Source organism: Myodes glareolus, chromosome 7 (assembly GCF_982192425.1).
Source record: "Myodes glareolus chromosome 7, mMyoGla1.1, whole genome shotgun sequence".
Taxonomy (NCBI): Eukaryota; Metazoa; Chordata; class Mammalia; order Rodentia; family Cricetidae; genus Myodes; species Myodes glareolus.
This window is the reverse complement of record NC_142032.1, coordinates 24,190,920-24,216,794: the sequence shown is the minus strand read 5'-3', so window position 1 is coordinate 24,216,794 and position 25,875 is coordinate 24,190,920. Positions and strand designations below refer to the sequence as shown.

Sequence of the window (25,875 nt, the reverse complement as noted above, 5' to 3'; positions counted from 1 at the left end):
TGTGTGTGTGTGTGTGTGTGCTGCAAATGTGATTAAACGTGTGTCCCTGTGTCTTTGTGTGTGTATGTGTGCGTGTGTGTGTGTGTTTGTGTGTTTGTGCCTGTGTGCTTGTGTGTGCCTGGGCTGCTTGTGTGTGTGCCTACGTGTGTCTGTGGGGGAGGTGTTCTGGTGTTAGTGGTGTTCATTACTTTTCTCACTACTGTTACAAAACTCCTGACAAGTAACCAAGCTGGGGAAAGGATGTGCTGGGCAGAAAATCATGGTGGTGGGAACGTGTGGTTGAGGAAACAGAGAAAAAGATGTAAGAAGAGGCCAGGCTGGGCGGTGGTGGCACATGCCTTTAATTCAGCACACAGAAGGCAGAGGCAGGCAGATCTCTGTGAGTTCAAGATCAGCCTGGTCTATAGAGCAAGTTACAGGACAGACTCCAAAACTACACAGAGAAACCCTGTCTCAAAAACAAGAAGGGAGCAGGATGAAATGCAGTCCTGAGAATATGGTCTCCACCCAAGCCCTACTTCCCACGTTTCACTACCTCTCAATAATGTCATCCTAATATGAATTCATTTCAAGGATTCAGCCATTGACAGGACCCTCTGTCTATGCACACCAGTGCTGTCCTACAGGAGTCTAACACATTGACAGGACCCTCTGTCTATGCACACCAGTGCTGTCCTACAGGAGTCTCACATGAGTCACACTTGCCATCTTAGACTTCCCGGTAGTCACAGTAAAAAAATAAACACAACAGTTAAGACTGATTTCAATGTCAATCCAGAATACTATGATTTTTAATATATAAGACGATAAATAAGAATTAGTAGAATCTTCTATATTCTTTTTTTTACACTAAGTCTTTAAAATCTGATAAGTGTCCCAGATCTCAATTTGGACATAAAATTTTCATCAGATGTATTTGATCTAGATTTAACTTTTATAAGATTTACAGTTCAAAAGATACGCATATGTCTTTTCTTTAAAACACATTTTTTCTTTAATTTTGTGCGTAGACAAACTTACAGAGTCAGTTCTCTTCTGTGGATCCTGAGGATCAAACTCAGGTTTTCAGTCTCGGTGACCTGAGCTTTTACCCTCTGAACAATCTCACTAGCTCCCGTACCCAAAGTTTTATTTTTTGCAAACACACTTAATTTTTTTCCTAATAATGGAATTAGGTGTCAGTTCTAAAACACAATTAAGTAAAATTCAAGACTTAGTGTCCCACTCACAGCAGCCACATTTCAAGCAGTTATCAGGAGAGGTGGCCAGCGCTGCCATGGTGGACAGAGCATGGGGAACTGTGCCAGAATATTCTATGAGACATGGAGGTCTGCCATCAGGCAGCATCCTGTGGAATCATGGAAGACCCTTTGGAAGATGCAACCCTTCAAATCAAAGCAGCCTCCAGGTTTAGACTTACTAGTCTAAAGCCATTCAGCAGCCTTTGGCGTTCTTTGTTTCCTAAGAACAGTTTCCTACTGGGCAGAAAATGAGCTCTCCTGCTGAGATAAAGCCTTACCTTGCCGCCTGTCCCATTTTTCTCCTTCCATGAATAAAGATGAGTTTTGAATCCTTATCCTAGAATAGCCCTGCAGGATCTGTCAGCACCACCTAGAGAATGTGATCACCTTGAGATGTGATGGAAACAGCCAGCTACTTGAAGCTTCAAGACTGATGTCTAGAACCAAGAACCGCGTTTACAGAATCTACTGAGCTTCACAATGACCCTCCAGTCTGCTCCTCTCTCTTAGTAGTCCCTATTCATCCGGGCAGCTCCCAACAGAACCAAGTTCCCCAGCGTGGGTGTAGAATTGCAGTGTATGGTCCCACAGGCCCCATGGGGCACCAGGTGTCAGGTGTCAGTCCCAGAGTGAGCTTGTTACCCTCTCCCCACCATTCCTTCCATACTCCTTTATGCTCTGCTTCCCATTTGACTTTAAAGCCCCCCACCGTGTGTGTGTGTGTGTGTGTGTGTGTGTGTGTGTGTGAGAGAGAGAGAGAGAGAGAGAGAGAGAGAGAGAGAGAGAGAGATCCCCACTCTTGATTCTAATTTTGCCTCTTATCTGGAGTCTGGACAGCAAATATTCACATCCTGACTTCATTATGACAAACTTTCTCCCACCCCTAATCCCTCCATCTGACACAAATATGAAGAAAACTGTTTCCCGGAAATGAAATCATACACAATTACCAAGTCCCTGTTCTGCTCGCTCCATCCTGCACTCTCCAGAATTAGCTGCCCACTGAAATCCACCTTTTGTAGGTCACTGGCTCACTAAAGTTAGCTAGAAACTCAGTCTCCCCGCTCCTGAGTACTCCCTAGTCCCAAATTATGAGAGGTCAATTGAAGCACAATTAATAAAACCTCAGGGTCAGAAATTGGGGTTCAACCTGAAGATCCGAAAAGCAAAACAGCCAGCCACTGGCTACATCAACCTCAGTCTGAAATGGCGATCCTGCCTCCAGGAATCTCAGAATGAGACTGTGTTGAGAGCTGTTTCCTCCCATGTTATAATCCTCTCTAGGGCTGGGATTAAAGGCTTGTACCACCATCACTAAAGGCATGCATCACCCAGTTTCTATGGCAACTAGTGTGGCTACTGGGATTAAAGGTGCCTGTCATTATTGTTACTGAGATTAAAGGTGTGTGTTACCATAATCTGGTCTGTAAGGTTGACCAGTTGGGACTTTTACTCTAAGATCTTCAGGCAGTCTTTATTAATTAAAAAAGTAATTAAAATAATTTGTCGGAAAGGGTGCTTGCCAGAAAAGCCAGTCACAGCAATAACCACACATGTCATTGTAGTCAACACAGAAGTGTTGAACTGTATTCCTTGTGGCTCTGCGTAAAGAAGCTAAGCACAGCCAGCACACCACAGCAGGTTACTCTTTGGAACACTGGGTTATTGACAACTCCACCTATTTGGGCCCACATACCTTCCCCTGAAAAAGAGGACAGGGGGCAAGATGGTCGTGGAAAGGCAAAGGCCTGTTTGCGGTCTTCTAACATAGACTCCAGGCAGGAGGAAGCGGAACCCTCTAAGATTAGAAGAGAATTCTAGTTTCTTGGATTGCCATTTTCCTGCTTAAAAAAAAAATCTGAAATTCCTTACATGGTTTCTCATTCACTTCATTCAATAACACGAGGTTTTGCTACCTTTTATTTACCATACTGCATTTGTTAGACCCTAAGCATTCTGTCGTTTACCCCTCCATCACACTATGAGATAGTATAGATCAGAAAACGTTGTATTCAAGGTGACACATAAGAGACATTCAGGAGGTTAACCCTTGTACTACACAACCTTCCTAGGATACTTTGCTACTGAGCATTTTTCTTTTCTTTTTTTTGGGGGGGGGTATTTTTTATTTTTTCCCCGAGAGAGGGTTCCTCTGTAGTTTTGGAGCCTGTCCTGGAACTAGCGCTTGTACACCAGGCTGGCCTCGAACTCACAGAGACTCACTTGCCTCTGCCTCCCGAGGGCTGGGATTAAAGGTGTGTGCCACCACCGCCAGGCTGAGTATTTTTCCGCGGTAAATTTTGGGCGCGCCCCCGCTGGGTCTAAGGAACACACACCCTAGCAAACAATAAAGTTCTCAAGGAAGCCAACTAAGACCCAGACTTGATCTATAAAGACGCAACCGCCTGCAATCCAGAGTCGCCGTGGGGGCTCACAATCCGTTTTCAAACTGGGAGAGTTTATCAGCGCACTGCTCCGCCCCCGACTCTGGAAATAGGAAGCTACGCTTCCCTGGGGAATCCAGTTATCCCGGAGGTGGAGGGGCTCTGTCTTATATAGAGAGAAACCGCCGCTCAAAGCACACAGAACACTAGTCGTTCCCAGGCGAGGGTCACAGAGCTTGTCCTATGGGAAACAGCAGTGTCAGACCCGCAGAAAAAAGCAGGCAGCCCCAGAATTAACTGGACGTCCGATTCTGTCCTTGGCCCGCCCCTACAACCTCCTATGCCTCCCTCTCCCTCCCAATTCAACCGCGTTCGGTCTTTGCTGTTAGCTAGCGCTTCTCTTTGCAGTTTTGGCATTACCACCCTCACACGTGTCGTCCTTCTCAGAGTTCAGGTTGGGCTGGAGCCCTAGTACCGCTTTGCGCCCCGTCATCCCACTAGCTCCAAACCCCGCTCCCGCTCCCTCCCCGAATTTCAGAGCCTGCCTGCCTCAGGTTCCAGACTTTGCCGCGCCCACCAACAGGTCCTAGGCCCCGCCCTCAGGTTCCTGAGCCCGCCCTCTCTCCCCCGTCCTCGAGTCCAGGCCCCGCCCTCAGGCTCCTGGGCCCGCCCTCTATCCCCGAACCTCGACTCCCAGGCCCCGCCTCGCCCTCGCTCAGATTGTAGGCCCCGCCCTCTCCCGCCTGCCCCCAGATTGCGGACCCCGCCCTTTGCACGGCCGGCAGTGACGTGTCCCGCCCCGCAGCCGCGGGATTCAAACTCCCGGAAGCGGCGTCCAGGCTGGAGAGTTGTAGGGGGTCTGACGCAGCGACGCGGACGCTGTGTTTGGTCTGAGGTACTGAGTAGCCCAGCCTTGGCGGAGGAGGGTGGAGAGGACAGCCGCGGCCCGCAGCCCGGGGGCCGGACCGAACCTCACAGGAGGCGGCGTCCGTGGGCAGATCACGGCCCAGGACTCGGTCTCGGCTCGCCGGAGTTCATGCTCGTTTCCTGAGGGACACCACCCTGGGTGCCTGTCGTCGACCGTCCTCCTTTCGATTCTATTCGGCTTTGCGGTATTATCACTTCTTAACACCGGCGTCGAGAGCCCAGTAGCCCGAAGCGGGTTTCTCGTGCGTTTGGCCTTTGCTGTTAGCTAGCGCTTCTCTTTGCAGTCTTTATTTTCCTGTCTCTTCTCTCCCCCCTCCCCTTAGATAAATGGTGAGATTTACTGGGTGGAAACCCTTCTTTGGTCTCTTCCTGACCAGAATGGCTTAGGTCCCTTCAGCCCAGTCAGTCAGAGATTTCCGAGCATCTGCCTCTAAGCTTTTGGATGACTAATAAATAAATAAATAAAAATATAGTTCTTTTGAACAGTTATTGACTGAAAAAAAAATGTTAGTAGCAGGTCTAAGTGTATGTGTGCTGAATTCTGCGACCCCTGGAGTTCAGAGAGGGCCTCCTGAAGAAGATGCCTCTAGGACTGGAGAGCCCCTGAATGGAACTTTATGAATGAATGGGAAAAGTGGGCTAGCTCAGGCTAGACCAGAATCAGGAACACTAGTCATTTAGGAGGCCTTTCCAAAAGTTAGGTAGCAAATGTGAGGATTCTTTCAAACTGTGTTGATCTATCTTTCTTCCATCCTTGTCTCAATGACTTGGTAGTTTCCTTTCTGCCAACCCAGGGAGGGTATCAAGGCCTCCCTGTGACACCAAGAAGCGCAAGGAGAAACTTTTGTGGTGGCAGAGTCCTAAGGCATAGCTGCATTTGCCTCAGCAGATTGTACTAGCTACCTTACTTAGTTTTTGACGGGCTAATGTGCCAAAATCAAGGATGAATGATTTGATACAGACTTTATTCGACTTAGTCTACACAGTTGTATATTTTTAGGCTGTTTTCACACAGGATGACCTCACGCTGACCACCCTAAACAGATCTCCCTGTTTTTATCAGTAGCTTTTATGACTCCATCATCTCCTCTTCGTGTTTAGTACAGTTTGAGAGTGTGGGAATCGGGGTTCTGCTGGTGTATTGCTGTTGCCTGCCTCACTGTGCCGAAGGCTTCCTGGCTTCAGAGACTGTTGTCTCCTCCCCCTCCAGTTGCTTTAACCAGCTTATATGCAGTCCCTCTATAGGTTACCTGGTAAATAGGCTTTGTAGTAATTAGTTGTTGTTTGTTTAAACAGGTCTGTGCAGCCCAGGCGGCCCTCCAACTCATATGCAAATGAGGCTATCCTTGAACTCCTGGTCGTCCTCCCCCCACTTCCTGAGTGTTGTAATTATTGGCCTGCACCACCATGCCTGGCTCTATAGTAGTTGAATGCATTAATGGTCTCATCTTCCTTTAGATTCCTTAATCACACTGCCATCATTTTTATCTCAGGACATAAGAGGTGGAAAAGTGTTTGCTTGTTTGTTTTCTAGCCTCCTTAATGAAGAGCTATTTTATTTTGTTTTTGGTTTTGTGTCTTCGAGACAGGGTTTTTCTGTGTAACAGCTTTGACTGTCCTGGAACTAGCTCTTGTTAGATCAGGCTGGTGTCGAACCCATGGAGATCAGCCTGCCTCTACCTCCTGAGTGCTGGGATTAAAGGCATGCACTACCACCACCCAGCTTGAAGAGCTATTTCTACACTATATGTACAGTGTATTTTACTATACATTTGCCTGCTTAGAGTTAGTACTATACATATGCTTTTAAACTGTCTTCTATGTTCGTATTTCATTTGGCTCCTTAATTCCTTTCATCCCCAAATCCCTGACCATTATACCTCTTTTGGAGGTATAATCTCACGTTGGATTTCCTCACTTCTTCCTGCCATACTCTCAAAAGACTATTAAGACAGAGTTTAACTAGACATGCTTCTAAAACAGAGGACACATGTTAATGAGTTTTAGTAAACTCAAAATTAGATTACCACTAGCTTTTTGTTTTTGTGGTAGGTCTCTTTGAAAATGTAAGGTCTGGAGGCCCTGCCATTAATTGTAAACAAAAACTTTCAAGAACATTGCCAGGCATAGGGGTGCAAGCCTATAACCCCAGTACCTGGGAGATTAAAGCAGGAGGATTGTGAATTCAATGCCATCCTGGTTACATAGTGAGTTCCAGACCAGCCTGGGCTATATTGAGAGGTCTGCTCTCAAGCAATAACAAATATAATGTATGTGAATTGTCATATCATTAGAAAGTGGATATTGCCCTTTTTAAAGATTCACTGCAACACTGGACAGGGGTGGCATGTAGGAGGAGGCTGCTTGTTGGTCCTGGCCATTAGCCCCGAAATAATCACACAGAAACTGTATTAATTAAATCACTGCTTGGCCCATTAGCTCTAGCTTGTTATTGGCTAACTCTTATATTTCTATTAATCTGTATATCACCACATGGCTGTGGCTTACCGGGTAAAGTTTCCAGCATCTATCTCTGGTGGCTCCATGGCTTCTCTCTGATTCTGCCCTTCTTTCTCCCAGCATTCAGTTCAGTCCTCCCTGCCTAACTCTGCTCTGCCCCGCCCTGCTCTGCTATAGGTTCAAAGCAGTTTCTTTATTCATGGTAATCACAACATACAGAGGGACATCCCACATCAGTGGCACACACCTTTAATCTATCCCAGCACTTGGGAGGCAGAGACAGGGGGATCTCTGTGAGTTCAAGACCAGCCTGGTCTACAAGAGCTAGTTCCAGGACAGGCTCCAAAGCTACAGAAAAACCCTGTCTCGAAAAACAAAACAAAAAACAAAACAAAACAAAACAAAATTCACTACAACACACCAGAAATATTCCTCAGTTTTCTTTCTGTATCCCACTGATTTAGATAAATCACTTCTATTTAGAACAAATAGGCTATTAGGCCTCTTCCAGATCTGAGATATAAAATCTAAAACTCAGACTTCAAATGCAGTTGAATTTAAAATATTTGTTTGTTTTTCATAGATCATTTCAGAGATGTCTTCCAGAAGCCCCAAAGATTTGATTAAAAGCAAGTGGGGATCAAGGCCCAGCAGCTCCAAATCAGACACTGCATTAGAGAAATTCAAGGGCGAGATCGCTGCCTTTAAAACATCACTGGATGAAATCACAAGTGGGAAAGGAAAAGTGACTGAGAAAGAGAAATGCAGACTTTTGGAGGTAAATGGTCATAGACTCCTTTAAAGATACACACATTTTAGAAAGCAGCTATTGGCTCTCTGATGCTACATTCTTATTCTTGTTCTTGTTTGACCTGTTCTTTTTAGTTCTAGAAAATTGATCTTGAATTTGGAATCTTAAATTCCTACTTTGATTTTACCAATTTTTAGTCAACTTTAGTTATTTTCTTCTCTTATTTATTTATTTTATTTATTTTTTTGAGACAGTGTTTTTCTGTGTAACAGCCCTAGCCACTCTGGAACTTGCTTTGTAGACCAGTCTGGCCTTGAACTCACAGAGATCCACCTGACTCTGTATCCCAAGTGCTAGGATTAAAGGCATGTGCCGCCACCACCTGTCTTAAGTCTCTCTTTTAAAATGTTCTTTAGTATGTGTTTTGAGATTATCAGATATTAAGTTGTTTCAGAAATAATACATTGTGATTAATAGTTTTGTACCTTTAATTTCTGTGATCTTGTGATCTGTTTTTTAACCCTCACTGTAAAAGGATTTACTTTATGTGTATGAGTGTTTTCCCTGTGTGTATGTTTGTGTATCACATGTGTGCCTGGTGCCTACAGAGGTCAGAAGAAGGCACAGGATCCCCTGGAATTGGAATTTGGATGGTTTTAAGCTACAGTATGGGTGCTGGGAACTAAATATGATTTCTCTGCAAAAGCAACAAATACTCTTAACTGCTGAGCCTAATCTCCAGACACAGATCCTCACATTTTTTTGCTGTTCTTTTACTTTTTCAGATAGGGTCTCACGTTGCCCAGGTTGGTCTGGAACTTATTTAACTGAAGATGACCTTAAACTTCTGGTTCCCCTGCCTCTACCTTTAAGTATGATTATAGTCATGTGCCATTACACTTAACATTTTTTTTTCCTGGCATTCATCATGTAACTTATTGATAATTTACTTTAATTATATTAATATTCTTGATAAAAGTTTGTTATACAATATCAGTCTGTTTTGTGTTGTTATAACATGATGCTACAGACTGGGTAATTAGAGACAGAGAGAGAGAGAAAGAGAGAGAGAGAGATTGACTTACCTCCATAGTCATATGGTTTTGATCCTGATATCATAAAATCAAATTTGCTGTGTAGTAAATACTTCATTAATGCTTGTGGAAATACATTGTTTAGCTGGATGCTTGACCTGGCTGAGTTCTAAGAGTCTTCTTAGTTTCTGTTTAGAAAATCCAAGTTCTTGAAGCTGAGAGAGAGAAGAACATTTATTACCTCACAGAGAAGGACAAAGAAATACAGAGACTCAAAGATCAGCTAACGGCAAGATATAGTTCCTCCTCACTGCTGGAGCAGCTGGAAGAGAAAACGAAGGAATGTGAGAAGAAGCAGCATTTGTTGGAGTCCTTATCCAAAGAGACAGACGTCCTGAAGAAGCAATTGTCTGCCACGACGAAAAGACTTTCTGAACTGGAAAGCAAAGCCTGCACACTCCATCTGTCACAGGTGCCGGGACTTCCTTTATTCTGAGTGTTTTTCTGTCTGCTGTCATTTATCATTCTAAGGAAGAATGAGGTTTTGTTTTTGTTTTTCCACACTGGGTTCTCAGTGTAGCCTTGGCTGTCTTGGAACTGGCTCTGTAGACCAGACTGGCCTCAAACTCAGAACTCACAGAGATCCACCAGCCTCTGTCTCCCGAGTGCTGGGATGAAAGGCGTGTACCACTGCCATCCAGGGAAGAATGAGTTTGTGAAATGATGCAACACCTTAGTGTACCTAAGGATCACTTCTTTTTGGTTTTTAGTTGAGTCTTCTTCCAGAAATAATATTGTGATTCCCTGCACTCACATAATTGGTTCACCCAAATGAATATTCAGAAGACAGCCCATGCTGTAGCTATAAAAGTCAAGAAAGATTTTGCTGAGATTTTACTTCAATAGTTTGTATTATATAAACATTAGGTTTAAGTTTTTGGTTAGTTTTCATATTTGAGATAAAGCGTTAACCAAATATATTTTCCCTAACTGCACATACATTTTCTCTCCCTCTTGTTTGAGAGAAACTATATTGTAGAATGAACACAGATCTGTGTAAAAATCATCTGAGTCTCAATCTTGGTTTTGCCAGCTGACATCATTAATTCCCTTAGCCTCTCTGGCCTGAGAGACAGTGCTTGAGCTGGTCAGTCTCCTTTTATAAGCCTTGATTTCACATTAGTAAACCAAACCAAGAACCCTGATGATTCCATATGATAATGATTGACAGGTGCCTTGCAGAAAGCCTGGAATATACTAAGTGCTTGCTTATCGACCAAATCTTTGATCCTTTTGACATTTGAATATTACTAACAACTAGTCAAACTATCCATAGAAGAGTAAGTTTGAACTGTGACTTCTCAGGGGTCTGATGCTGTCTGTGTTAGTTACTTTTTCTGTCACTGTGTTTAAGGGAGGAAGGTTTGTCCATCATTGTGGGGAAGGCATGGCAGCAAGAACAGAGGCCATTACAGGTTCCATTACTCAGGAAGCAGAGGGAGACCAGAAGTGGAGCCCTGCCTAGAAAGCTTCAAGGCTGGCCCTAGTGACCCACTTTCTCCATCCACCCCTAAAGGCTCTTCAGCCTTCCCAAACAACCCAGTGTCCACACAAGACTATCCTTATGGATACTTAGGAGAAACATCAAAATCCTCCCAAGCCCTGAAAAGCAGGATTTTTAGACTTTGCTGGTTAGTATGGGATTATAGTCACACCTGCTTTTTCTCTTTTTCTCTATGGGAGAATGAAGAAAGGAAAACTATTAAGAAATTATGTTTTGGGTTCCATGAAATCTATTTGAAGAGTTACTAATTAATATTATTATGGTCTCCCAAATCTGAAACTCTTTGAATGTTATCAAGTGGGAAATTTCACACCTGACCTCACATAACTGTCACAGTCAGAATCTAAGCACACTAAACATTTTGTATAAAATTGTCTACAGGTTATGTGTATATGAAACAAATGAGGCGGATCTCTCTGAGTTCAGTGCCAGCCTGCTCTACAAGAGCTAGTTCCAGGACAGGCTCCAAAGCTACAGAGAAACCCTGTCTCAGAAAACCCCCCAAAAAAGAAAGAAAGAAAGAGAGAGAGAGAGAGAGAGAGAGAGAGAGAGAGAGAGAGAGAGAAAGAAAGAAAGAAAGAAAGAAAGAAAGAAAGAAAGAAAGAAAGAAAGAAAGAAAGAAAGAAAGAAATGGCCTGGTAGTAGTAGCGCATACCTTGCACTTGGGAGGCAGAGGCAGTCAGATCTCTGAGTTCGAGGCCAGCCTAGTCTACAGAGTGAGTTCCAGGACAGTCAGGGCTACGTAGAGAAACCCTTTCTTTAAGAAAAAAGAAAGGAAGGAAGAAAAGAAAGGAAAAATGAATTTCACATTTAGAGTTTAGTCCCATCCCATTTCAGTTTAAGAATACTCAACTTATACTAAAAATTTGTATTTGTCAGTTTGATTTATTTCTTTGAAATAAACTAGTTGTTTGTCCCCTTTTGGTGAAAACTAAGTGGATTACTTATATGCACTGAAGGTTGTTTTGAGGACTGTGGAATTCCGAAAATCTCAGATCAGAAGTCTCAGGGTTTCCAGATCGCTTAGGACAGTGGTTCTCAACCTTCCGAACACTGCAACTCTTTAATATAGTTCCTCATGTTTTGGTGACTCCCCCAACCATAAAAATGACTTCTATTGCTACTTCATAACTGTAATTTTGCTATTGTTATAAATCATAGTGTAAATATTTCTGGAGATAGAGGTTTGCCAGAGGAGCTCTGATCCACAGGTTGAGAACTCTGGCTTAGGAGCTTTCCTGGGGAGTGTAGTTCTGGCAGTAGTCCTTTGGTGATTCTCACCTGGCTTAGTGGCTCAGCAGTAGATAGAGGGGTGTTTGGGATGCCTTGAGAAATGTTTTGTATTTTTATGGAACTAAATATAATGAAACTTGTTAAGTGGATGATGTTAACTGGTATTGGGTTATTTACAGAGCGGGCCTGCAAACTGCTTCAACTCATCAATGAGCAGTATTCATGAAAAGGAAATGCAACTGAAAGATGTAAGTTTTTTTTTTTTGTAAAGAGGACTAATTCATATGTTCTTAAATTTCATAGAAATTGAAATTAGTATTATGTCTTAAAAAACAAATCCAATGAGACAGGAGAACTGAGTGTTTGAGATGATCGTCAAGAGTATCTGTAGACTAGAAAGTTACAGAAATAAACTTCACCTACCCTACCAGTGTTCTTTTTCACCTAAGTCTAATTTGCCCAAATATTTCTCTTTATAATATGATTTAATTTATTTTAATTAATTTTCTTTTATCTGTTTGGTATGTGTTCATTATCTTCAGATCTTTCTCTGAGAATAGTTGGGAAGGAAACTTTTGTGTATGCTCAGTAGTTCTCTAGAATTAGTCATGAGGTTACTTTAGCTGCGCCAGAAAGCTTTGTTACTTCAACCTTGTGAATGGATAAGTTTTGCTGGAAATTGAATAATTGAGAGCACAGGAGTACTTGGTTTTTTTCAAGTTTCAGATTAAATATGTAAAGTGTAAAGTTGTTGATTTTATTATTAGATCACTAGGTAGCTATTCTGATTACAGAGATATTACCTGTGTGTCTACAGGTGTATCTATCCTGATACTGATAAGTGTGCTCTTAAGATTCCTGTTTTATTTAATCTAGCAAGTGTCCCTTGAAGCCTATTTGACTTTCAAAAGAAGAATGTAAATATCTTGAGTGTCTGCAGGATACTGTAGTACCTTCATCAAAGTATTTACTTGGAGGTAATTGAAATAAATATAATTTTAAAATTATTAAATAGGGTTTATTGTCATATTTTACAGTGAATTTGGCCCCTCCCTGTGTACTAGTACCTACCAATTAGATGTATGTATTTAGGTTATTTACCTTATACTCATTTCATTTCTCATTGTTTGCTTCTGCTTGGTTTCCTGGAAACCTGGAAAGGAATAGCCTTTTCACTTTCTGTTTCCTCTGACTGGTGCCCCATTTACATGAGAAAGACTTACACAAGTGCAGTAAATTCTAACTCAGTTCACCTTCAAGCTAAATTCAAAGTGGGGTGAGGGGTGGGGTTAAGCTCTGTGAATCTAGATGATTTTCTTGAAATGTAGATTTGGATTTAATGGGTCTTGGGGAAGCTTGCAGTTTTTGCAGCTGCTGGTCCCTGGAGCACACTTGAATCATTCCTAACTTCTGAAGAGCTCCAGGCAGTTCAGCTCTTCTGGTTTCTTGAAAATCTCAGAAAATCTTTGAGGAGGAGGAATATTGTAGCTGGGAGACTTGGAAAAAAAGAGAGAGAGACATCTCACTCATTCCTCGGTCTACACTGGCATGATTGTCTTGTGAGAGCTTGGAAACTAATTCCGTTTCAGAGTTCCCAGAGAAGTGCCTAAGGAGGCTTGTCTTTTTTTTTTTTTCTTTTAAATTACAAACTGCTTGGCTTATAGTTCAGGCTTATTACTAACTTTTACATTTAAATTAACCCATTTCTATTAGAAGCTTGTCTTATTAAGAATTAGTATTAGTTAAAATAAAATAAGCTTTAGAGTACATAAACGTATGTATGTTTCTGGAATTAATAACAACAGCCTTGGAGGATGAGGAGATAGGCATGCAGGTAGGTAGTGTGCAAATCAATAACCTGTGTCTCACTGACAATACAGCACTACTTGCTGAAAGTCCAAATGAGCTGCAGGCCATGCTAAATAGAGTGGTGGAAGTAAGCCAAAATATGTTTCTTATTTTTCAGCCACCGTCTGTCATACAATTTGAAATAATTACCTGGTAATAATAACTCTTAACTGTCTATCCAGCGTTTTTTGGGCCTTCCTTTTCACCTTATCCCGTTCACTCCTCCAAGCAATGCTATCTTCGGGTATCTGCCGTCATTCATTCTCATGACACGGCCAAAGTATCTGAAGCACGCTGTTGACATATCCTGCAGTTTACTTCCTTCTGTAGATGGAGATGTTTCTTAACGTCCTCGTTGCACAGCCTACCTCTTTGTGTGATGCCTAGACTCCTCCTGACACATGCCATCTCAAACACATTCAGCCGCTATTCTAGGAGCGTTTCATTGTTCAGATTTCGGAGTTGTAAAGAAGGCTCAAGACAAGGTCTCATATACTTGTAGTTTTGTTGTTGCCTTTATGTCTCTTGCTGACCAAACCTTTCCTAGTGCCTGGAATGTAACCCTTGCTATCCCTCTCCGGCTCTTTACCTCTGAAATAATTCCCTTGTTTGAACTGAGGTTTCCTCCCAGATAGGCAAAGCTTGACAGTTTGCTTTAGGTTCTGATTCTTTATTACAATGCTAAAATCCTTGTGCGCCCTTCCCGTGTGTTGTATCTAAATCTTCTTGATGTTTATATTCATACCAAGGTTTTCGCTTACTTCCACCACTTTATTTAGCATGGCCTGCAGCTCATTTGAACTTTCAGTGTTGTATAAGGAGCGGCTCCCAGCTAGTTTATACCTGAAATAATTACACGGAAACTGTATTCATTAAACACTGCCTGGCCTATTAGTTCTAGCTTCTTATTGGCTAACTGTTACATATTGATTCAACCCATTTCTAATAGTCTGTATTGCCTCTTGACTGTGGCTTACCAGCATGAGTCTAACCAGCGTCCATCTCGGAGAGAAGAACCATGGCGTCTGCCTGACTCTGCTTTCTTTCTCCCAGTATTCTGCTCGGTCTACTCCACCTATCTAAGCTACTGTCCTATCAAAAGGCCAAGGCAGTTTTTTTATTTGACCAGTGAAAGTAACACATAGACAGAAGGCCCTCCTACCCCATTTCAGCAAGTAGTGCGATATTGTGGGTGAAACACAGGTAATTGATTTACACACTATCTATGCATGCCTATCTCCTCATCCTCCAAGGCTGTTGCTATTATTAATTCCAGGAATATATTAAAGAGTAGTGGTGAGAGGCAACATTCCTACGATTGTCTTAAACTGATCACTTAGTTCTCCACAGACTTTGACCGATGCAAAGGTGTCTTTATAGGCATTTTCTAGTATTATGATTTTCTCTGGGTACCTGTAGATCTGCATTGTTTTCCAAAGTTCTTTTCTCCAAATGCTATTGAATACCTTCCTAAAGTTGATGAAACGCAGGATAGACAGCATAAAGGAAGACTGTGGAACCTTAGGTGTGACAATAACACTTGCATCTAGGACTGCCTAGGATAGGAACAACTGGGGAACCTCCAAAAACGTACTGTTGATGCATGCTTAAGCATTGCCGGGGTGTAAATGATGGTGAATGATTGTTGGATTTCTTAGGCATCTTAAAGAGACACAAAAGCAGAAAGTATAATCTTAAGAGGAGCCTCTCCGCAAATAATTCCAATTAAACCAGATTAGACCAAATCAATGCCCATATTTAATAAATGTAGCACTCTCGGGTGTCTGAGACAACATGGTGAGAGGGAGAGAGGGATCCACCTAAAACTCCGGGAATCACTGGGCCGCAGCCTAAATAGCCTGTGGGAGTGGTCCTGACCCTCCCTGGGTAGGGGTCAGCTCTTGGCAGGCTTTCCTGGAGGTGGAGTCCGGACCAAGGTGACTCCCAGTAGGAGGGGCTTCCCAGCCAGGTATTACAGGGAGTGTGCATCTGACCTTAGGCGGGACTATGTTTATAGGTGGACACAAGGCCAGGGACATAATCTCATCCACATGGGTAGTTGAGCCATATGTCCCATAAAAATAGTGATGCGTCTTCTACTTCTGTCATCCCAGATTCAAATAGTCCACAGACCAGTAAAGGTTCTTAGAGCTTTCAGCCACTGGCCAGTGGAGAATTCCAGTTCTTGGCCAATCTTAGCCAGTGGAAAGCTTTTGGAATCTTTGACCAATATGGGGAGCCCCCAAATCTAACTAGGTCTCCTCCAAGTTCTGTCTGATAGATTACCTTGTCCCAGCACTTTGCTCTGTGACATGTGTGTTTTGGAAGGGCCATGAACTCACCCATGTGGATGGTTGTGCATACATCTCACAGCACGCAGGCAGATGAGGAAATGCCCATGGAAAAGGTTGGGGTAGAAATGATTACTAGCCGTTTATTAAGTTCCCTCCTTCAGTCCTTCCCTTCTGGGGAGTTTGCTTACCTGGCAGGGAAGTATAGTCTTTTTTTAGGAAGCTATCAGTAATGTCATAAATGTTGTCAAATGTCAAAACTGTTACCATTTTTTTTGTGCAAACTATACCAACTAGAAAACTAGCCAAAAGTAGTAGGCATTTTTTGGTCTTAATGTTACAAAATTGGATTTTCAAACGACTTTGAGAAGATATGTAATTTTTAATTTTTTTAATTTAGAAAATATAAATTAAAATATAAAGAAAAGTTCTATGAATGAGAATGGTACTTATATCACTTTTATACTCTTTACCTAAATTTAACTGTTCATGACATTTTTAATCCCCTTTTTGATTTTTTTTTCTCTTATCTTTTACCTACACAAATACACAAAGTATTTTTTTTCCTGAGCCATTCAGGAGGGAGCCAGGCAGTGGTGGTGCACACCTTTTAATCCCAGCACAGGAGGCAGAGGCGGGCAGATCTCTATGACTTTAAGGCCTTACTTCCTGGAGTGAATGAGTTCCAGGACAGGCTCCAAAGCTACAAAGAAACCCTGTCTTGAACCCCCCCACAAAAAGGTAGCTGCACATATATGTAATTATTTAGCACTACCTACATATGCATTTCTTATATATTAAAGAGGAACTTAATAAATTTAACATGGATACAATACTTCTAGTTAGCATACCATCCCTAATCCAGTGTTATGAATAAACTCACATATTTTTTATTCCTCCACTGCAGCTTGCATTTTCTTCTATTTTGAAATTTTTGTTCACAGAGTACTTAGCAACCCCTGGCCAAAGGTGAAATGCACCCCCGTGCCCTTCACTTGTCTTTTTTAAGGTAAATGTTAAATGCATGCCTCCTTTACATATAGATGACCCAAAGCTAGAAGAAATAGCTAATGTGATGTTCAACCCCATATCAGTGTTTATTGAGAGCTTTTTAGTCTGATCATTGATAACATTAGAGAAGAAAGGGCAGATGCATATAGAAGAATTGTAAAGAAGAGCAACATTTACTTAGCTGGACATGGTGACATACACCTGTAATATTAGCTCCTTGGAAGGCTGAGGCAGGAGGATCACAAGTTCAAGGCCTGCCTGGGTTACAATAGTGTGTTCAAGGCCAGAAAAAGCAGAAGTTGGGGGTGGGGGGAGGGAAGAGAACTTACTTTTTTAAGTAACATTGCCATCATGTGGCTTTTAAGAGCATTGCTTCTTAAATCTTTAAAAAGATTGTGTTTATTATTGTTACATGCATATATACATATAAATATAAATAATATAAATACACTCTGATGAATTCATTTAGTGTTGTCCATATGTATATGTTTTTAGGGTTTATCATTTGGTATTGGATAGCCAGTTAGGTGGTTCATCCCTCGGAAAGACTGGTTCCTCCCCAACAATCATTAATTGCCTGTAACTGAAATCTTAAATATTTTTAGTTCATGTACTTGAGTAAAGTATTGAAGGTTCATTTGAAAAATATTGATGGTCATCTAATGTATGTAGATTTAAATTGTATTACTACTTCTTAAAGATGAACAAATATAAAATTTGATATAAAATTAGATATCTTTAACGTATAATATTGAATAGATATACACGTGCTCTCTGGGTCAGATGGTGTTCTTTTGTTTTGTTTGTTTTTTGAGGCAGGGTTTTTCTGTGTAACTGCTCTGGCTATCCTGGAATTCACTCTGTAGACTAGGCTAACCTCCAACTCACAGAGATCCACCTGTCTCTGCCTCCTGAGTGCTGGGATTAAAGGCATGCATCATTAGGCCCACTAACACACAGTGTTTTTTAGAACTAAATTTGGGCATGAGCCTAAAGTCCTCATGAGGACTGAATTCAGAGGATCCTGGCCACTGAGAAGGAACGTTGGTCTTAAGGCATGCATCACCATGTGTCTGTCTCTTAGAATCCTTCATCCAAAACATTCAGCATGCACATGGTATCAGATTTGGATGTGCATGGCCTTTTTGCACAAATAATTGTTAAGACTTATTTCCAGCCTCTCGAGATCATAGAACAAGAGGAGGCAATTATATCCTATTAGACTGAACAAATAGATTGGAGAGGAGTCGTGATCTCATTGTGTATTCACACTGTGTTAGTGTCTAGACTTTGTCCCCCTCCCCCATTAACAGCAGGTTCGTGGTCTTCTCTGGCTAGCTTTTTTTTTTTTTTTTTTAAATCTTTGAAACAATGTCTCACTATATAGCCCTGGCTGGTCTCAAACTCTCAAGAGATACTCCTGGCTCTGGGTCCACAGTGCTAAAACACCGCTTAGCATACAGGCAAAATTAATCCCCTGGAAACTGATTGTTGTGTATTCTAAAGGGATACATGCAGTGGCTGCCTGTAATTTATAAGCCATAAGATTTTGTACATGTTAGAAAACAATGTCATGGGGATTCCCGTACTTACACATTTTAAGATCTGGGATTCTTATTATGCTGTTGATTTTTCATTCATTATAAGGCTCTGGAGAAAAATCAGCAGTGGCTTGTGTATGACCAGCAGCGAGAGGCTTACGTTAAAGGACTTTTAGCGAAAATCTTTGAACTGGAGACGAGAACGGCAGCAGCCGCTACTTCACTCCCACAGCAGACGACAAAGACTGAATCAGAAGGTACTGAGCTATAAAAGTGTTCTTTTGGGATAAGCCTGACATTTTCCAACAGGAGTGATTCATCAAATTTAGATTTTTTTTTTATAGATATGTGTTAGAAAGTAAAATAACATCATGTCCTTTAAGCCTGAAGTAAGAAATAGCATTTGACAAGTCTGTTTCCGATCCCCTTGTTTTTGGATAGAAGAGGCCACAGGCCACAGGTGAGAGACATCCATCACAGAGTTTTGAAATCATGGTGATTTTCTCTACATGAACACCTTTCTGCCTCTTCAAAGTCCTCAGTCCCTCCAGAGCTGACCTGGGCACCGGTTTCCTTTTTAGATGGGGGGATAGATGGGGAGGATGATGTATTGAAATAAGGATTTGTCACATAGTCCTGGCTAGCCTGGTACTTAAAATGTATCCTGGGTTAGCTTCTAATTCAGAGCACTCTCCTGCCTCAATCTCCTAGGTTCTAGAATTATGAATGTGTGATACTTAGAATTGACATCAGTTGTCATTTTGTTTTGTGGCTCTTATATTAGCTCCAGGAGAAAGAACAGGCTTTGTGGGTGATGCTCAACTGTTTAATCCTTGCTGTGAGCTTGAGTAGTTACCCATGATGCTGTCTCTCTGCCCAGAATCCTGTAGTTTTCCTTACACTGATTTCCCCTGAGTTAGACGTCACCTCTTAGGAGGTAGGCCAAGAAGGGTCATATTTAACAGATGAAGAAGTAGGCTCAGCAGGTGGTAAGCCAGGAAGAAAAGATCTACTATCTCAAATGCCAGCTATAGCCTCCACCTCCTGACTCTTCATTTTATAGCCAGAGAAATGCTGAGGTCTCACTTGTGGGCATATGTTTGAAGTTTTAATTTTGTGGGATATTACAAAATGCATTGTTTCATGTTGTTTGTTACAGGTTATCTTCAAGAGGAGAAACAAAAATATGATCATCTCTTGGAAAGTGCCAAAAAAGATCTTGAAGTTGAACGACAAACCGTAACTCAGTTGCATTTAGAACTTGATGAATTTAGAAGAAAATATGAAGAAACTCAAAAAGAAGTTGAAGATTTACATCAGCTGTTGAGTGCGCAACGAAAGGCAGACATACAACACCTGGAAGAGGACAGACATAAGACAGAGAAGATCCAAAAGCTCAGGGAAGAGAGCAATGTGTTCAAGGGAAAGCTGGAAGAAGAGAGGAAAAAGTCTGAAGAGCTCGTATCTCAGGTGAGTCAGCCACTGAGGTCTCTGTTCTTCACATTTCTACCAAGGGTCAGTGAGTCCAGACGACCTAGGAGCCATAAATCAGAACCAGTCTCTCCCTCCCTTTGGCATTCATAGTCTAGCATGGAAGCAGATCACGAGTTAGTACCTAAAACAAGATGATGTGAGGTGAAGAAAACGGGCTCTGGCAGCCTCATAGAAGTAATGGAATTTAGAGACTTTGGTGGTATCCTGCACAGTGACTCTCTGGGAATTCCCCTTCAGTGGAGTGTTGTATGAGGCTGCTTGTTCATTTCCCAGCCTCCCAGACTCTCAAAATAACCACACAGAAGCTGTATTAATTAAATTATTACTTGGCCCATTAGCTCTAGCTTCTTATTGGCTAACTCTTACATATTAATTTAACCCGTCTCCATTAATGTATCGCCACGTGGTAGTGGCTTACCAGCAAGGTTTAGGCTTGTCTGTTTCCAGCGAGGCTACATGACTTGCCCTGACTCTGCCTCCTATTTCAAGACAGTTCTGCCTATATTGGCAGTTTGTCAGTCACATTTTTCTGTGCCCTGCAGAATGTCTAGCAGACTCTTATGAAGCAGGAACCCCAAAGGATCGTCTCATTTTTAGGCAAGTTCATCAGTCATTTCTCTGTGGGTCCTGCATGTCCAGTTCATACAGCATAGCACCAAGCAGTCCAGGCAAGAGCGGTTTCTTTCCCAAATGGCTAAACAATGCCATAAGGAACCTCTTTATTGCCCATCATCCCCTCAAAGTAATTGGTGCTGCCAGGAGCAGATGTGTCTCATGTCATGAAAAGTCTTAAGTTTCTAAAACATTTTAAATGCCATATTTTGAAGGTTTTTGAAAGATTTGAAGAATACCTATCTAACTGAAATATATCTCTATATATCTAGAAAGCCTAACTAAAATTACTACAAGCTTGATTATTAATCATATATGATTATCTATTAACCTATATTTCTTAATTATATTACATTTTTAAAAGAGTTGCACAAACACAATACCTTAATCAAGAGCAGAAGTATATATGTAACAAAATTGACCTTAAATTTGTATCAATAAAGCAAGATCCATGCCAATGCAAAGTATCCATCTCTATAGCATATTCCCCTTTAAATGTAAGTAAACCTTTATAAACAATATTTGGGAATAGACCCCATTTAAATGCTAGGTTTTCTGAAAGAGCCAGAGTTCATACTCGCAGCAGGACCTAGGAAGCCGTTGTTTCAAAATCATGCTTTTTTTTTTTCTGCTACCACTGAATCAGGAAAACCTCTTTTAAAAGAGCTGTAGCATGCACCAGCAAGCAGAGCCCTTCTGAAAAAAACGTGGCTAAACTTTGTTTTTTAGTTTCTAGAATTCCTTTCCAAGCCCTCTCAGGTTTTATGTGGATTTAGCTAGCACATGTTGGAGAGCCAATCTGTTGTTGGAGGCCACTTGTTCATTTTTCCAGCAGCCCAGACTCCCAAAATAATCACACAAAAACTATAGTATTTGCAATACTGTTTGACCAATAGCTTAAGCATATTGCTAGCTTGCTCTTACATCTAAAATTAACTCATTTCCATTATTTTATATTTTTCCACGCGGCTCATGGCCTGCCAGCAAGGTTCCAGTTGGCAGCTCGTGTCTTTCCCCTCTGGTGGCTACATGGCGTCTCAGTGACTCTGCCTTCTTTATCCCAGCATTCAGTTTAGTTTTCCTGCCTAGCTCTATTTTGCCAAGCCACTGGCTGAAACTGCTTTATTCATTAACCAATGAAAGCAATACATAGACAGAAGGACTTTCCACACCAGTGGAGGACATCACACACACTAAGGCTTGAGTGAAGAGGTAGATTATGGGAAAGTAAAGGCAATGAAAGGGATCCAGTTGTTTCCTAGGCTGTACTCTTGAGTGCACTGTTGTGCTCAAATGAATTCCCAGAGCACCTTAGAAAGAACATAGAAACCTATAGAAAGAAGGGTGTTCAGAATTCACACCTGGACTCCAGACAGTACATGGCCTGCTGCAAATCACCTGTCTTCTCTGACTCACACAGCATTCACTAGTCAAATTCTATATGGGGTTACTGAGTAATATGAAAGTGCTTTGTAAACTAAGTAGATGCCAGTGGAGATTATTGCTGCTATAATTGTAATTTTTAACATCCTGCAGAAGTTGAGAGCTGAGGTCGAGTCAGTAATCCTAATCTTCATTTTGCTAACTTTGACCTGTAGGAGTGTGGTGACATTTGGGAAAGGTTAAACAGAAAGAAGTAAATTTGCTCTAGTTCTGTAGCGTAGATGAGGCACATCTGTTACCCTACTCTGTTACCCTACTCTGAAATGATGAGTGACACCAAAGCCTCCAGGAAAGGGGGTGTGGCCACACGGAGCTGTTTTCATCTCTCAGTCTGGCTCTCAGAGAACAGTCAGGATGGTACTATTCATCCTGCTTCCAGAGAGGCCTCAGATAACCAGCAGGGATGAGTCAACCTGCTCAGTGGGTGTCTTGGATAGAGGTGGGGCTTGTGATGTAGGTTCCTTATCTATCCCAAGTCTAGTCAGGAGAGGCAGGTGAGATGATGATGGCTGTCTTTGCATCCTCCAGGTCCGCATTCTCTACGAGTCTCTGTTAAAGCACCAAGAGGAACAGACCAGGGTGGCTCTGCTGGAGCAGCAGGTACTTACGTGGAAGCTTGAAAGTTCACTTGCTGGTAAAAAACAGAACTTCCCTTGGTACTTTAGTGTTCTATGAAGAACTGTTTGAAATTTTGATAACAAAATGTTTTTAAAAGACTAACACACATTTTCTTAGAGACGCCGTACCATTCATAGATACTGTAACTGTTCTTTAAAACTGGATTCTTAGAGATGTGGTGACAATGTTCCTGACAGGTTGGCTTTGGCAAATGTTGTTCTTCCATGGCTGTAGTTCCTACTCTAGCCTAACAGGATCTCTTACTAGGTCACCCCTTGAATTCAAGCAGAGTGAACACCATTTATTCTCAATGTATACTAGAATTTCTTAATATATTTTAAACCAGGGAGTAGCCATCTCCCACCCTCCACTAAAAATTCCAAGAATGTTAAGGAATAACTCCAACCAGCAACTTCTTAAGTTGTCCTCCATTCATCCATCCCTTAGGCTTTGGCTTTGCTAGTTCATAAACCAGCTCTTTAGCCATAAGCTGCATTTACTAATAATCTTGCTGTGCTCAGATGAGTTTTTGGTAAGCAGTCCCAGCAAGTACTCTCTTGTGCTGATAAAGACATTCAATGAAGAGAACTGGGCAGGATCTAACTGCCTTGTCCTGACATTCCAGATGCAGGCATGTACCCTAGACTTTGAAAATGAAAAACTTGACCGCCAGAATATGCAACATCAACTGTATGTGATTCTTAAGGAACTTCGAAAAGCAAGAAGTCAGATAACACAGTTGGAATCCTTGGTAAGTTCTGAATGGCTAATTTGAAACTTACTCTTTATTCTCTTTTTGCTACCTCCCCATTGACATGTCAGCTCAGTCCCCAAACCAGTAGTATAGCTTAAGATGATCTCTATCTCAGTCAGCAGTTGCCCCTATGTGGCACTTAACCTTACAGCATTAACCCAGGACTCAGAAGGAGGGGCGTTATGAAGCCTCTGCTCATAGTTACTTTACTGGTGTCTGGAATCATCTCATTTCAGGTTGGGTATTGCCATTCTAGAGATGTCCAACAGTACCTTGCAAAGAAGGCATAAGGTAGAAAAGAGGACATCGTGGCATTCTTTTTTCATATTTCTAAGGAATTTGTGTGTATTTATGTATCTGTCAGTGTGCCCAGATATCCTGTCAGTGCTCATTCATATTCTGTCCTAGAACTTCAGAATATTTGGAAGTGGGAAAATATTATAAATATGGCCCTAGTTTCTAAGGGAAAAGGAAAAAAGCAGTTGTTAAAGTAACATAACTTATATGTTAATAAAATAAATATCTTTATAATGTGCTATAAAATTTTAAGCTTTCTTGACTATTCTAAATTTTTTTGAAAAATGAAACAGCCAAGTCTCAAAGGTATGTAGCATCCTGGTCACTGTGTGTATCACCTATCTAAGCTGCTGAAATACTCCTCTGCTCTCTGATCTGTAGGGTTTTGTTGCTGCTCTCTTTTGTGCATTATGGTTTTACTTTCAGGGTGTGAAACACTCCCCAGTGAGAGCATCTCCGTCTTCCCGCTTCATCCTCCTTGGTGCTGGGAACTTTGTACTTCTTTATTCCTTAATTTACTTCTGTTTTACAAAACTGGCAAATGTATCCACACTTTTGAAAGTGTCATGATGAATCCCATTATTTTGTACCATGAATTTGAAAAAGTAAAAGGAATGTTCTTCCCTTTACATTTGACTGTATGCCTCTTAACAAAGCCATCTGTATGAGCACTCACTCACTCCTTTCCTGAGTGATTACAATACATTATCCAAGTTATTCATAACGACCTCACATGTTACCCTTAAAATATTAATGAGCAGAAATCTAAAATAAACCATTTGGAGGACTGAAGCATGCAGAGGGTGCACAGAGCAGTTCAAACTGCTGAACTCCCAATCTTACGTTCAAACGTATTCATTTGGAATTTGTTCTGCAGAAGCAGCTACATGGGTTTGCCTTCACAGAGCAGTCGTTCCCACTTCAGAGAGAGCCTGAAAACAGAGTGAAAGTTACCTCACCCAAAAGTCCCACATCTGCACTCAACGAAAGCCTGGTGGAATGTCCCAACTGCAGTGTACAGTACCCAGCCAATGAACATCGAGACCTGCTCGTCCATGTTGAATACTGCACGAAGTAGCAGAACCGTTCTCACCTTTATACTGAAGAAGTCCACACTGTATCCTATGTCAGTTTATGGGCACTTTGAATCACAGATTACATCTTTTGCACACTGACATATGAGGGAATCCTTATATTTTTCTGGCCATTTGGCATTTTCCTTGGTAGTGGTACCTCCCTGAGCTGCTTCATCATAGGCTTCATCACAGTGACAGAATGTGGTGAGCAGTGGGTACCCAGACTTCTAGCACTTCACACTGTTCTTCTAACTAGCACTTCACACTGTTCTAGTACCCGAAAAACAAGAGCTATTTGGGTTATTGATTATGGCTTTAAACTATTGACCAGCAATCACATATTTTATGCTTTGGGGGTTTTCAGAGAATCGGGAAGTAATTAACCATGGATCTTACTGTGCTGATACTTTTTATGTAAGTGCTTAGTATACTGTCACTTCCAGTTTGATACCTCTTGCTGTTGTCGAACGGTTACTAGAAAAGTTGGGGAGTTTCATAATCTCCATTGCTGTTAACTCTTCTAGGCACAAAGCAGGTTTTGTTTGAAGAAGGCCTTTAGTAGCTGCACATTTTCACTCATATTATCTGACCATAACTGACTTAAATTTCATTAGCACAATTTGGTGCCAAAATGAACAAAACTTTAACAAAATTATCTTGCCTCCTCATTCAGTTTGCAGGTATTTTATTATATCTTGGTGGGTTTTTTTTTTTTTTTTGGCACTCTCAAAGGTGGGTGAGCAGTGTAATTATCAGATATTTGTTTTCTGAATAAATATTTTTATATATGCTTTATGTAAACCAAAAGATGTTTTATTTCTTCAGATTTTCTAACATGCTTAAACCTGGGCTGCTGTTAGCGATATGAAGGAGAAAATAATAAAATTATTTAATAAATTTACCTTGTCTCTTGTATATGTGTGTACATATATAGTTTTAAGATCTCTAATCACAAAGCGGTGTTAGGGTTCTGGATTGACACTCATGAGGTGACAGGGGAATTTAGAGACACCAGAGCCATGCTGTGAGGGAGGTAAAGGAGAGGAGGTGCCTCTGGTGAACAGATTGCAACTCCTAATACTTTTCTGAGCTGTTTGTTACAGAGGCAAAGTAGTGAGCCTGTAAAGGTATATGGAATTTTGGCTTTTGAATTTTGGGGGCATAAAAGTTGCGTAGATCTGTTAATGTAAATAAAATTTTGTCTTTGGGGTTAATCATCCCAGATGTCTAGTATCTTCAACTGCAGTTGGACAAAAGATACAGAGATACTTTTTGGTTAGATAGGTCTTACTCTGT

The 25,875-nt window shown here is 41.5% G+C and overlaps 1 protein-coding gene across 3 annotated transcripts; it reads left to right on the top strand.

Annotated features, from left to right (window-relative positions):
• The first annotated feature begins 4,394 nt into the window (after positions 1-4,394).
• Cep55 (centrosomal protein 55) lies at positions 4,395-25,480 on the top strand. Of its 3 annotated transcripts, none has more exons than XM_048438938.3 (9): positions 4,395-4,520; positions 7,596-7,790; positions 8,994-9,269; positions 11,774-11,842; positions 18,392-18,542; positions 19,445-19,755; positions 22,363-22,434; positions 23,078-23,203; positions 24,381-25,480. In XM_048438938.3, exons 2-9 carry the CDS (start codon positions 7,608-7,610, stop codon positions 24,579-24,581), a joined length of 1,389 nt encoding a protein of 462 aa, XP_048294895.1. In that variant the 5' UTR covers positions 4,395-4,520; positions 7,596-7,607; the 3' UTR covers positions 24,582-25,480. The 3 variants fall into 3 exon arrangements, with proteins under 3 accessions (XP_048294895.1, XP_048294894.1, XP_048294896.1); XM_048438937.3 differs by lacking the exon at positions 4,395-4,520 and adding an exon at positions 4,550-4,737; XM_048438939.3 differs by lacking the exon at positions 4,395-4,520 and adding an exon at positions 4,551-4,794.
• Positions 25,481-25,875: the final 395 nt, after the last annotated feature.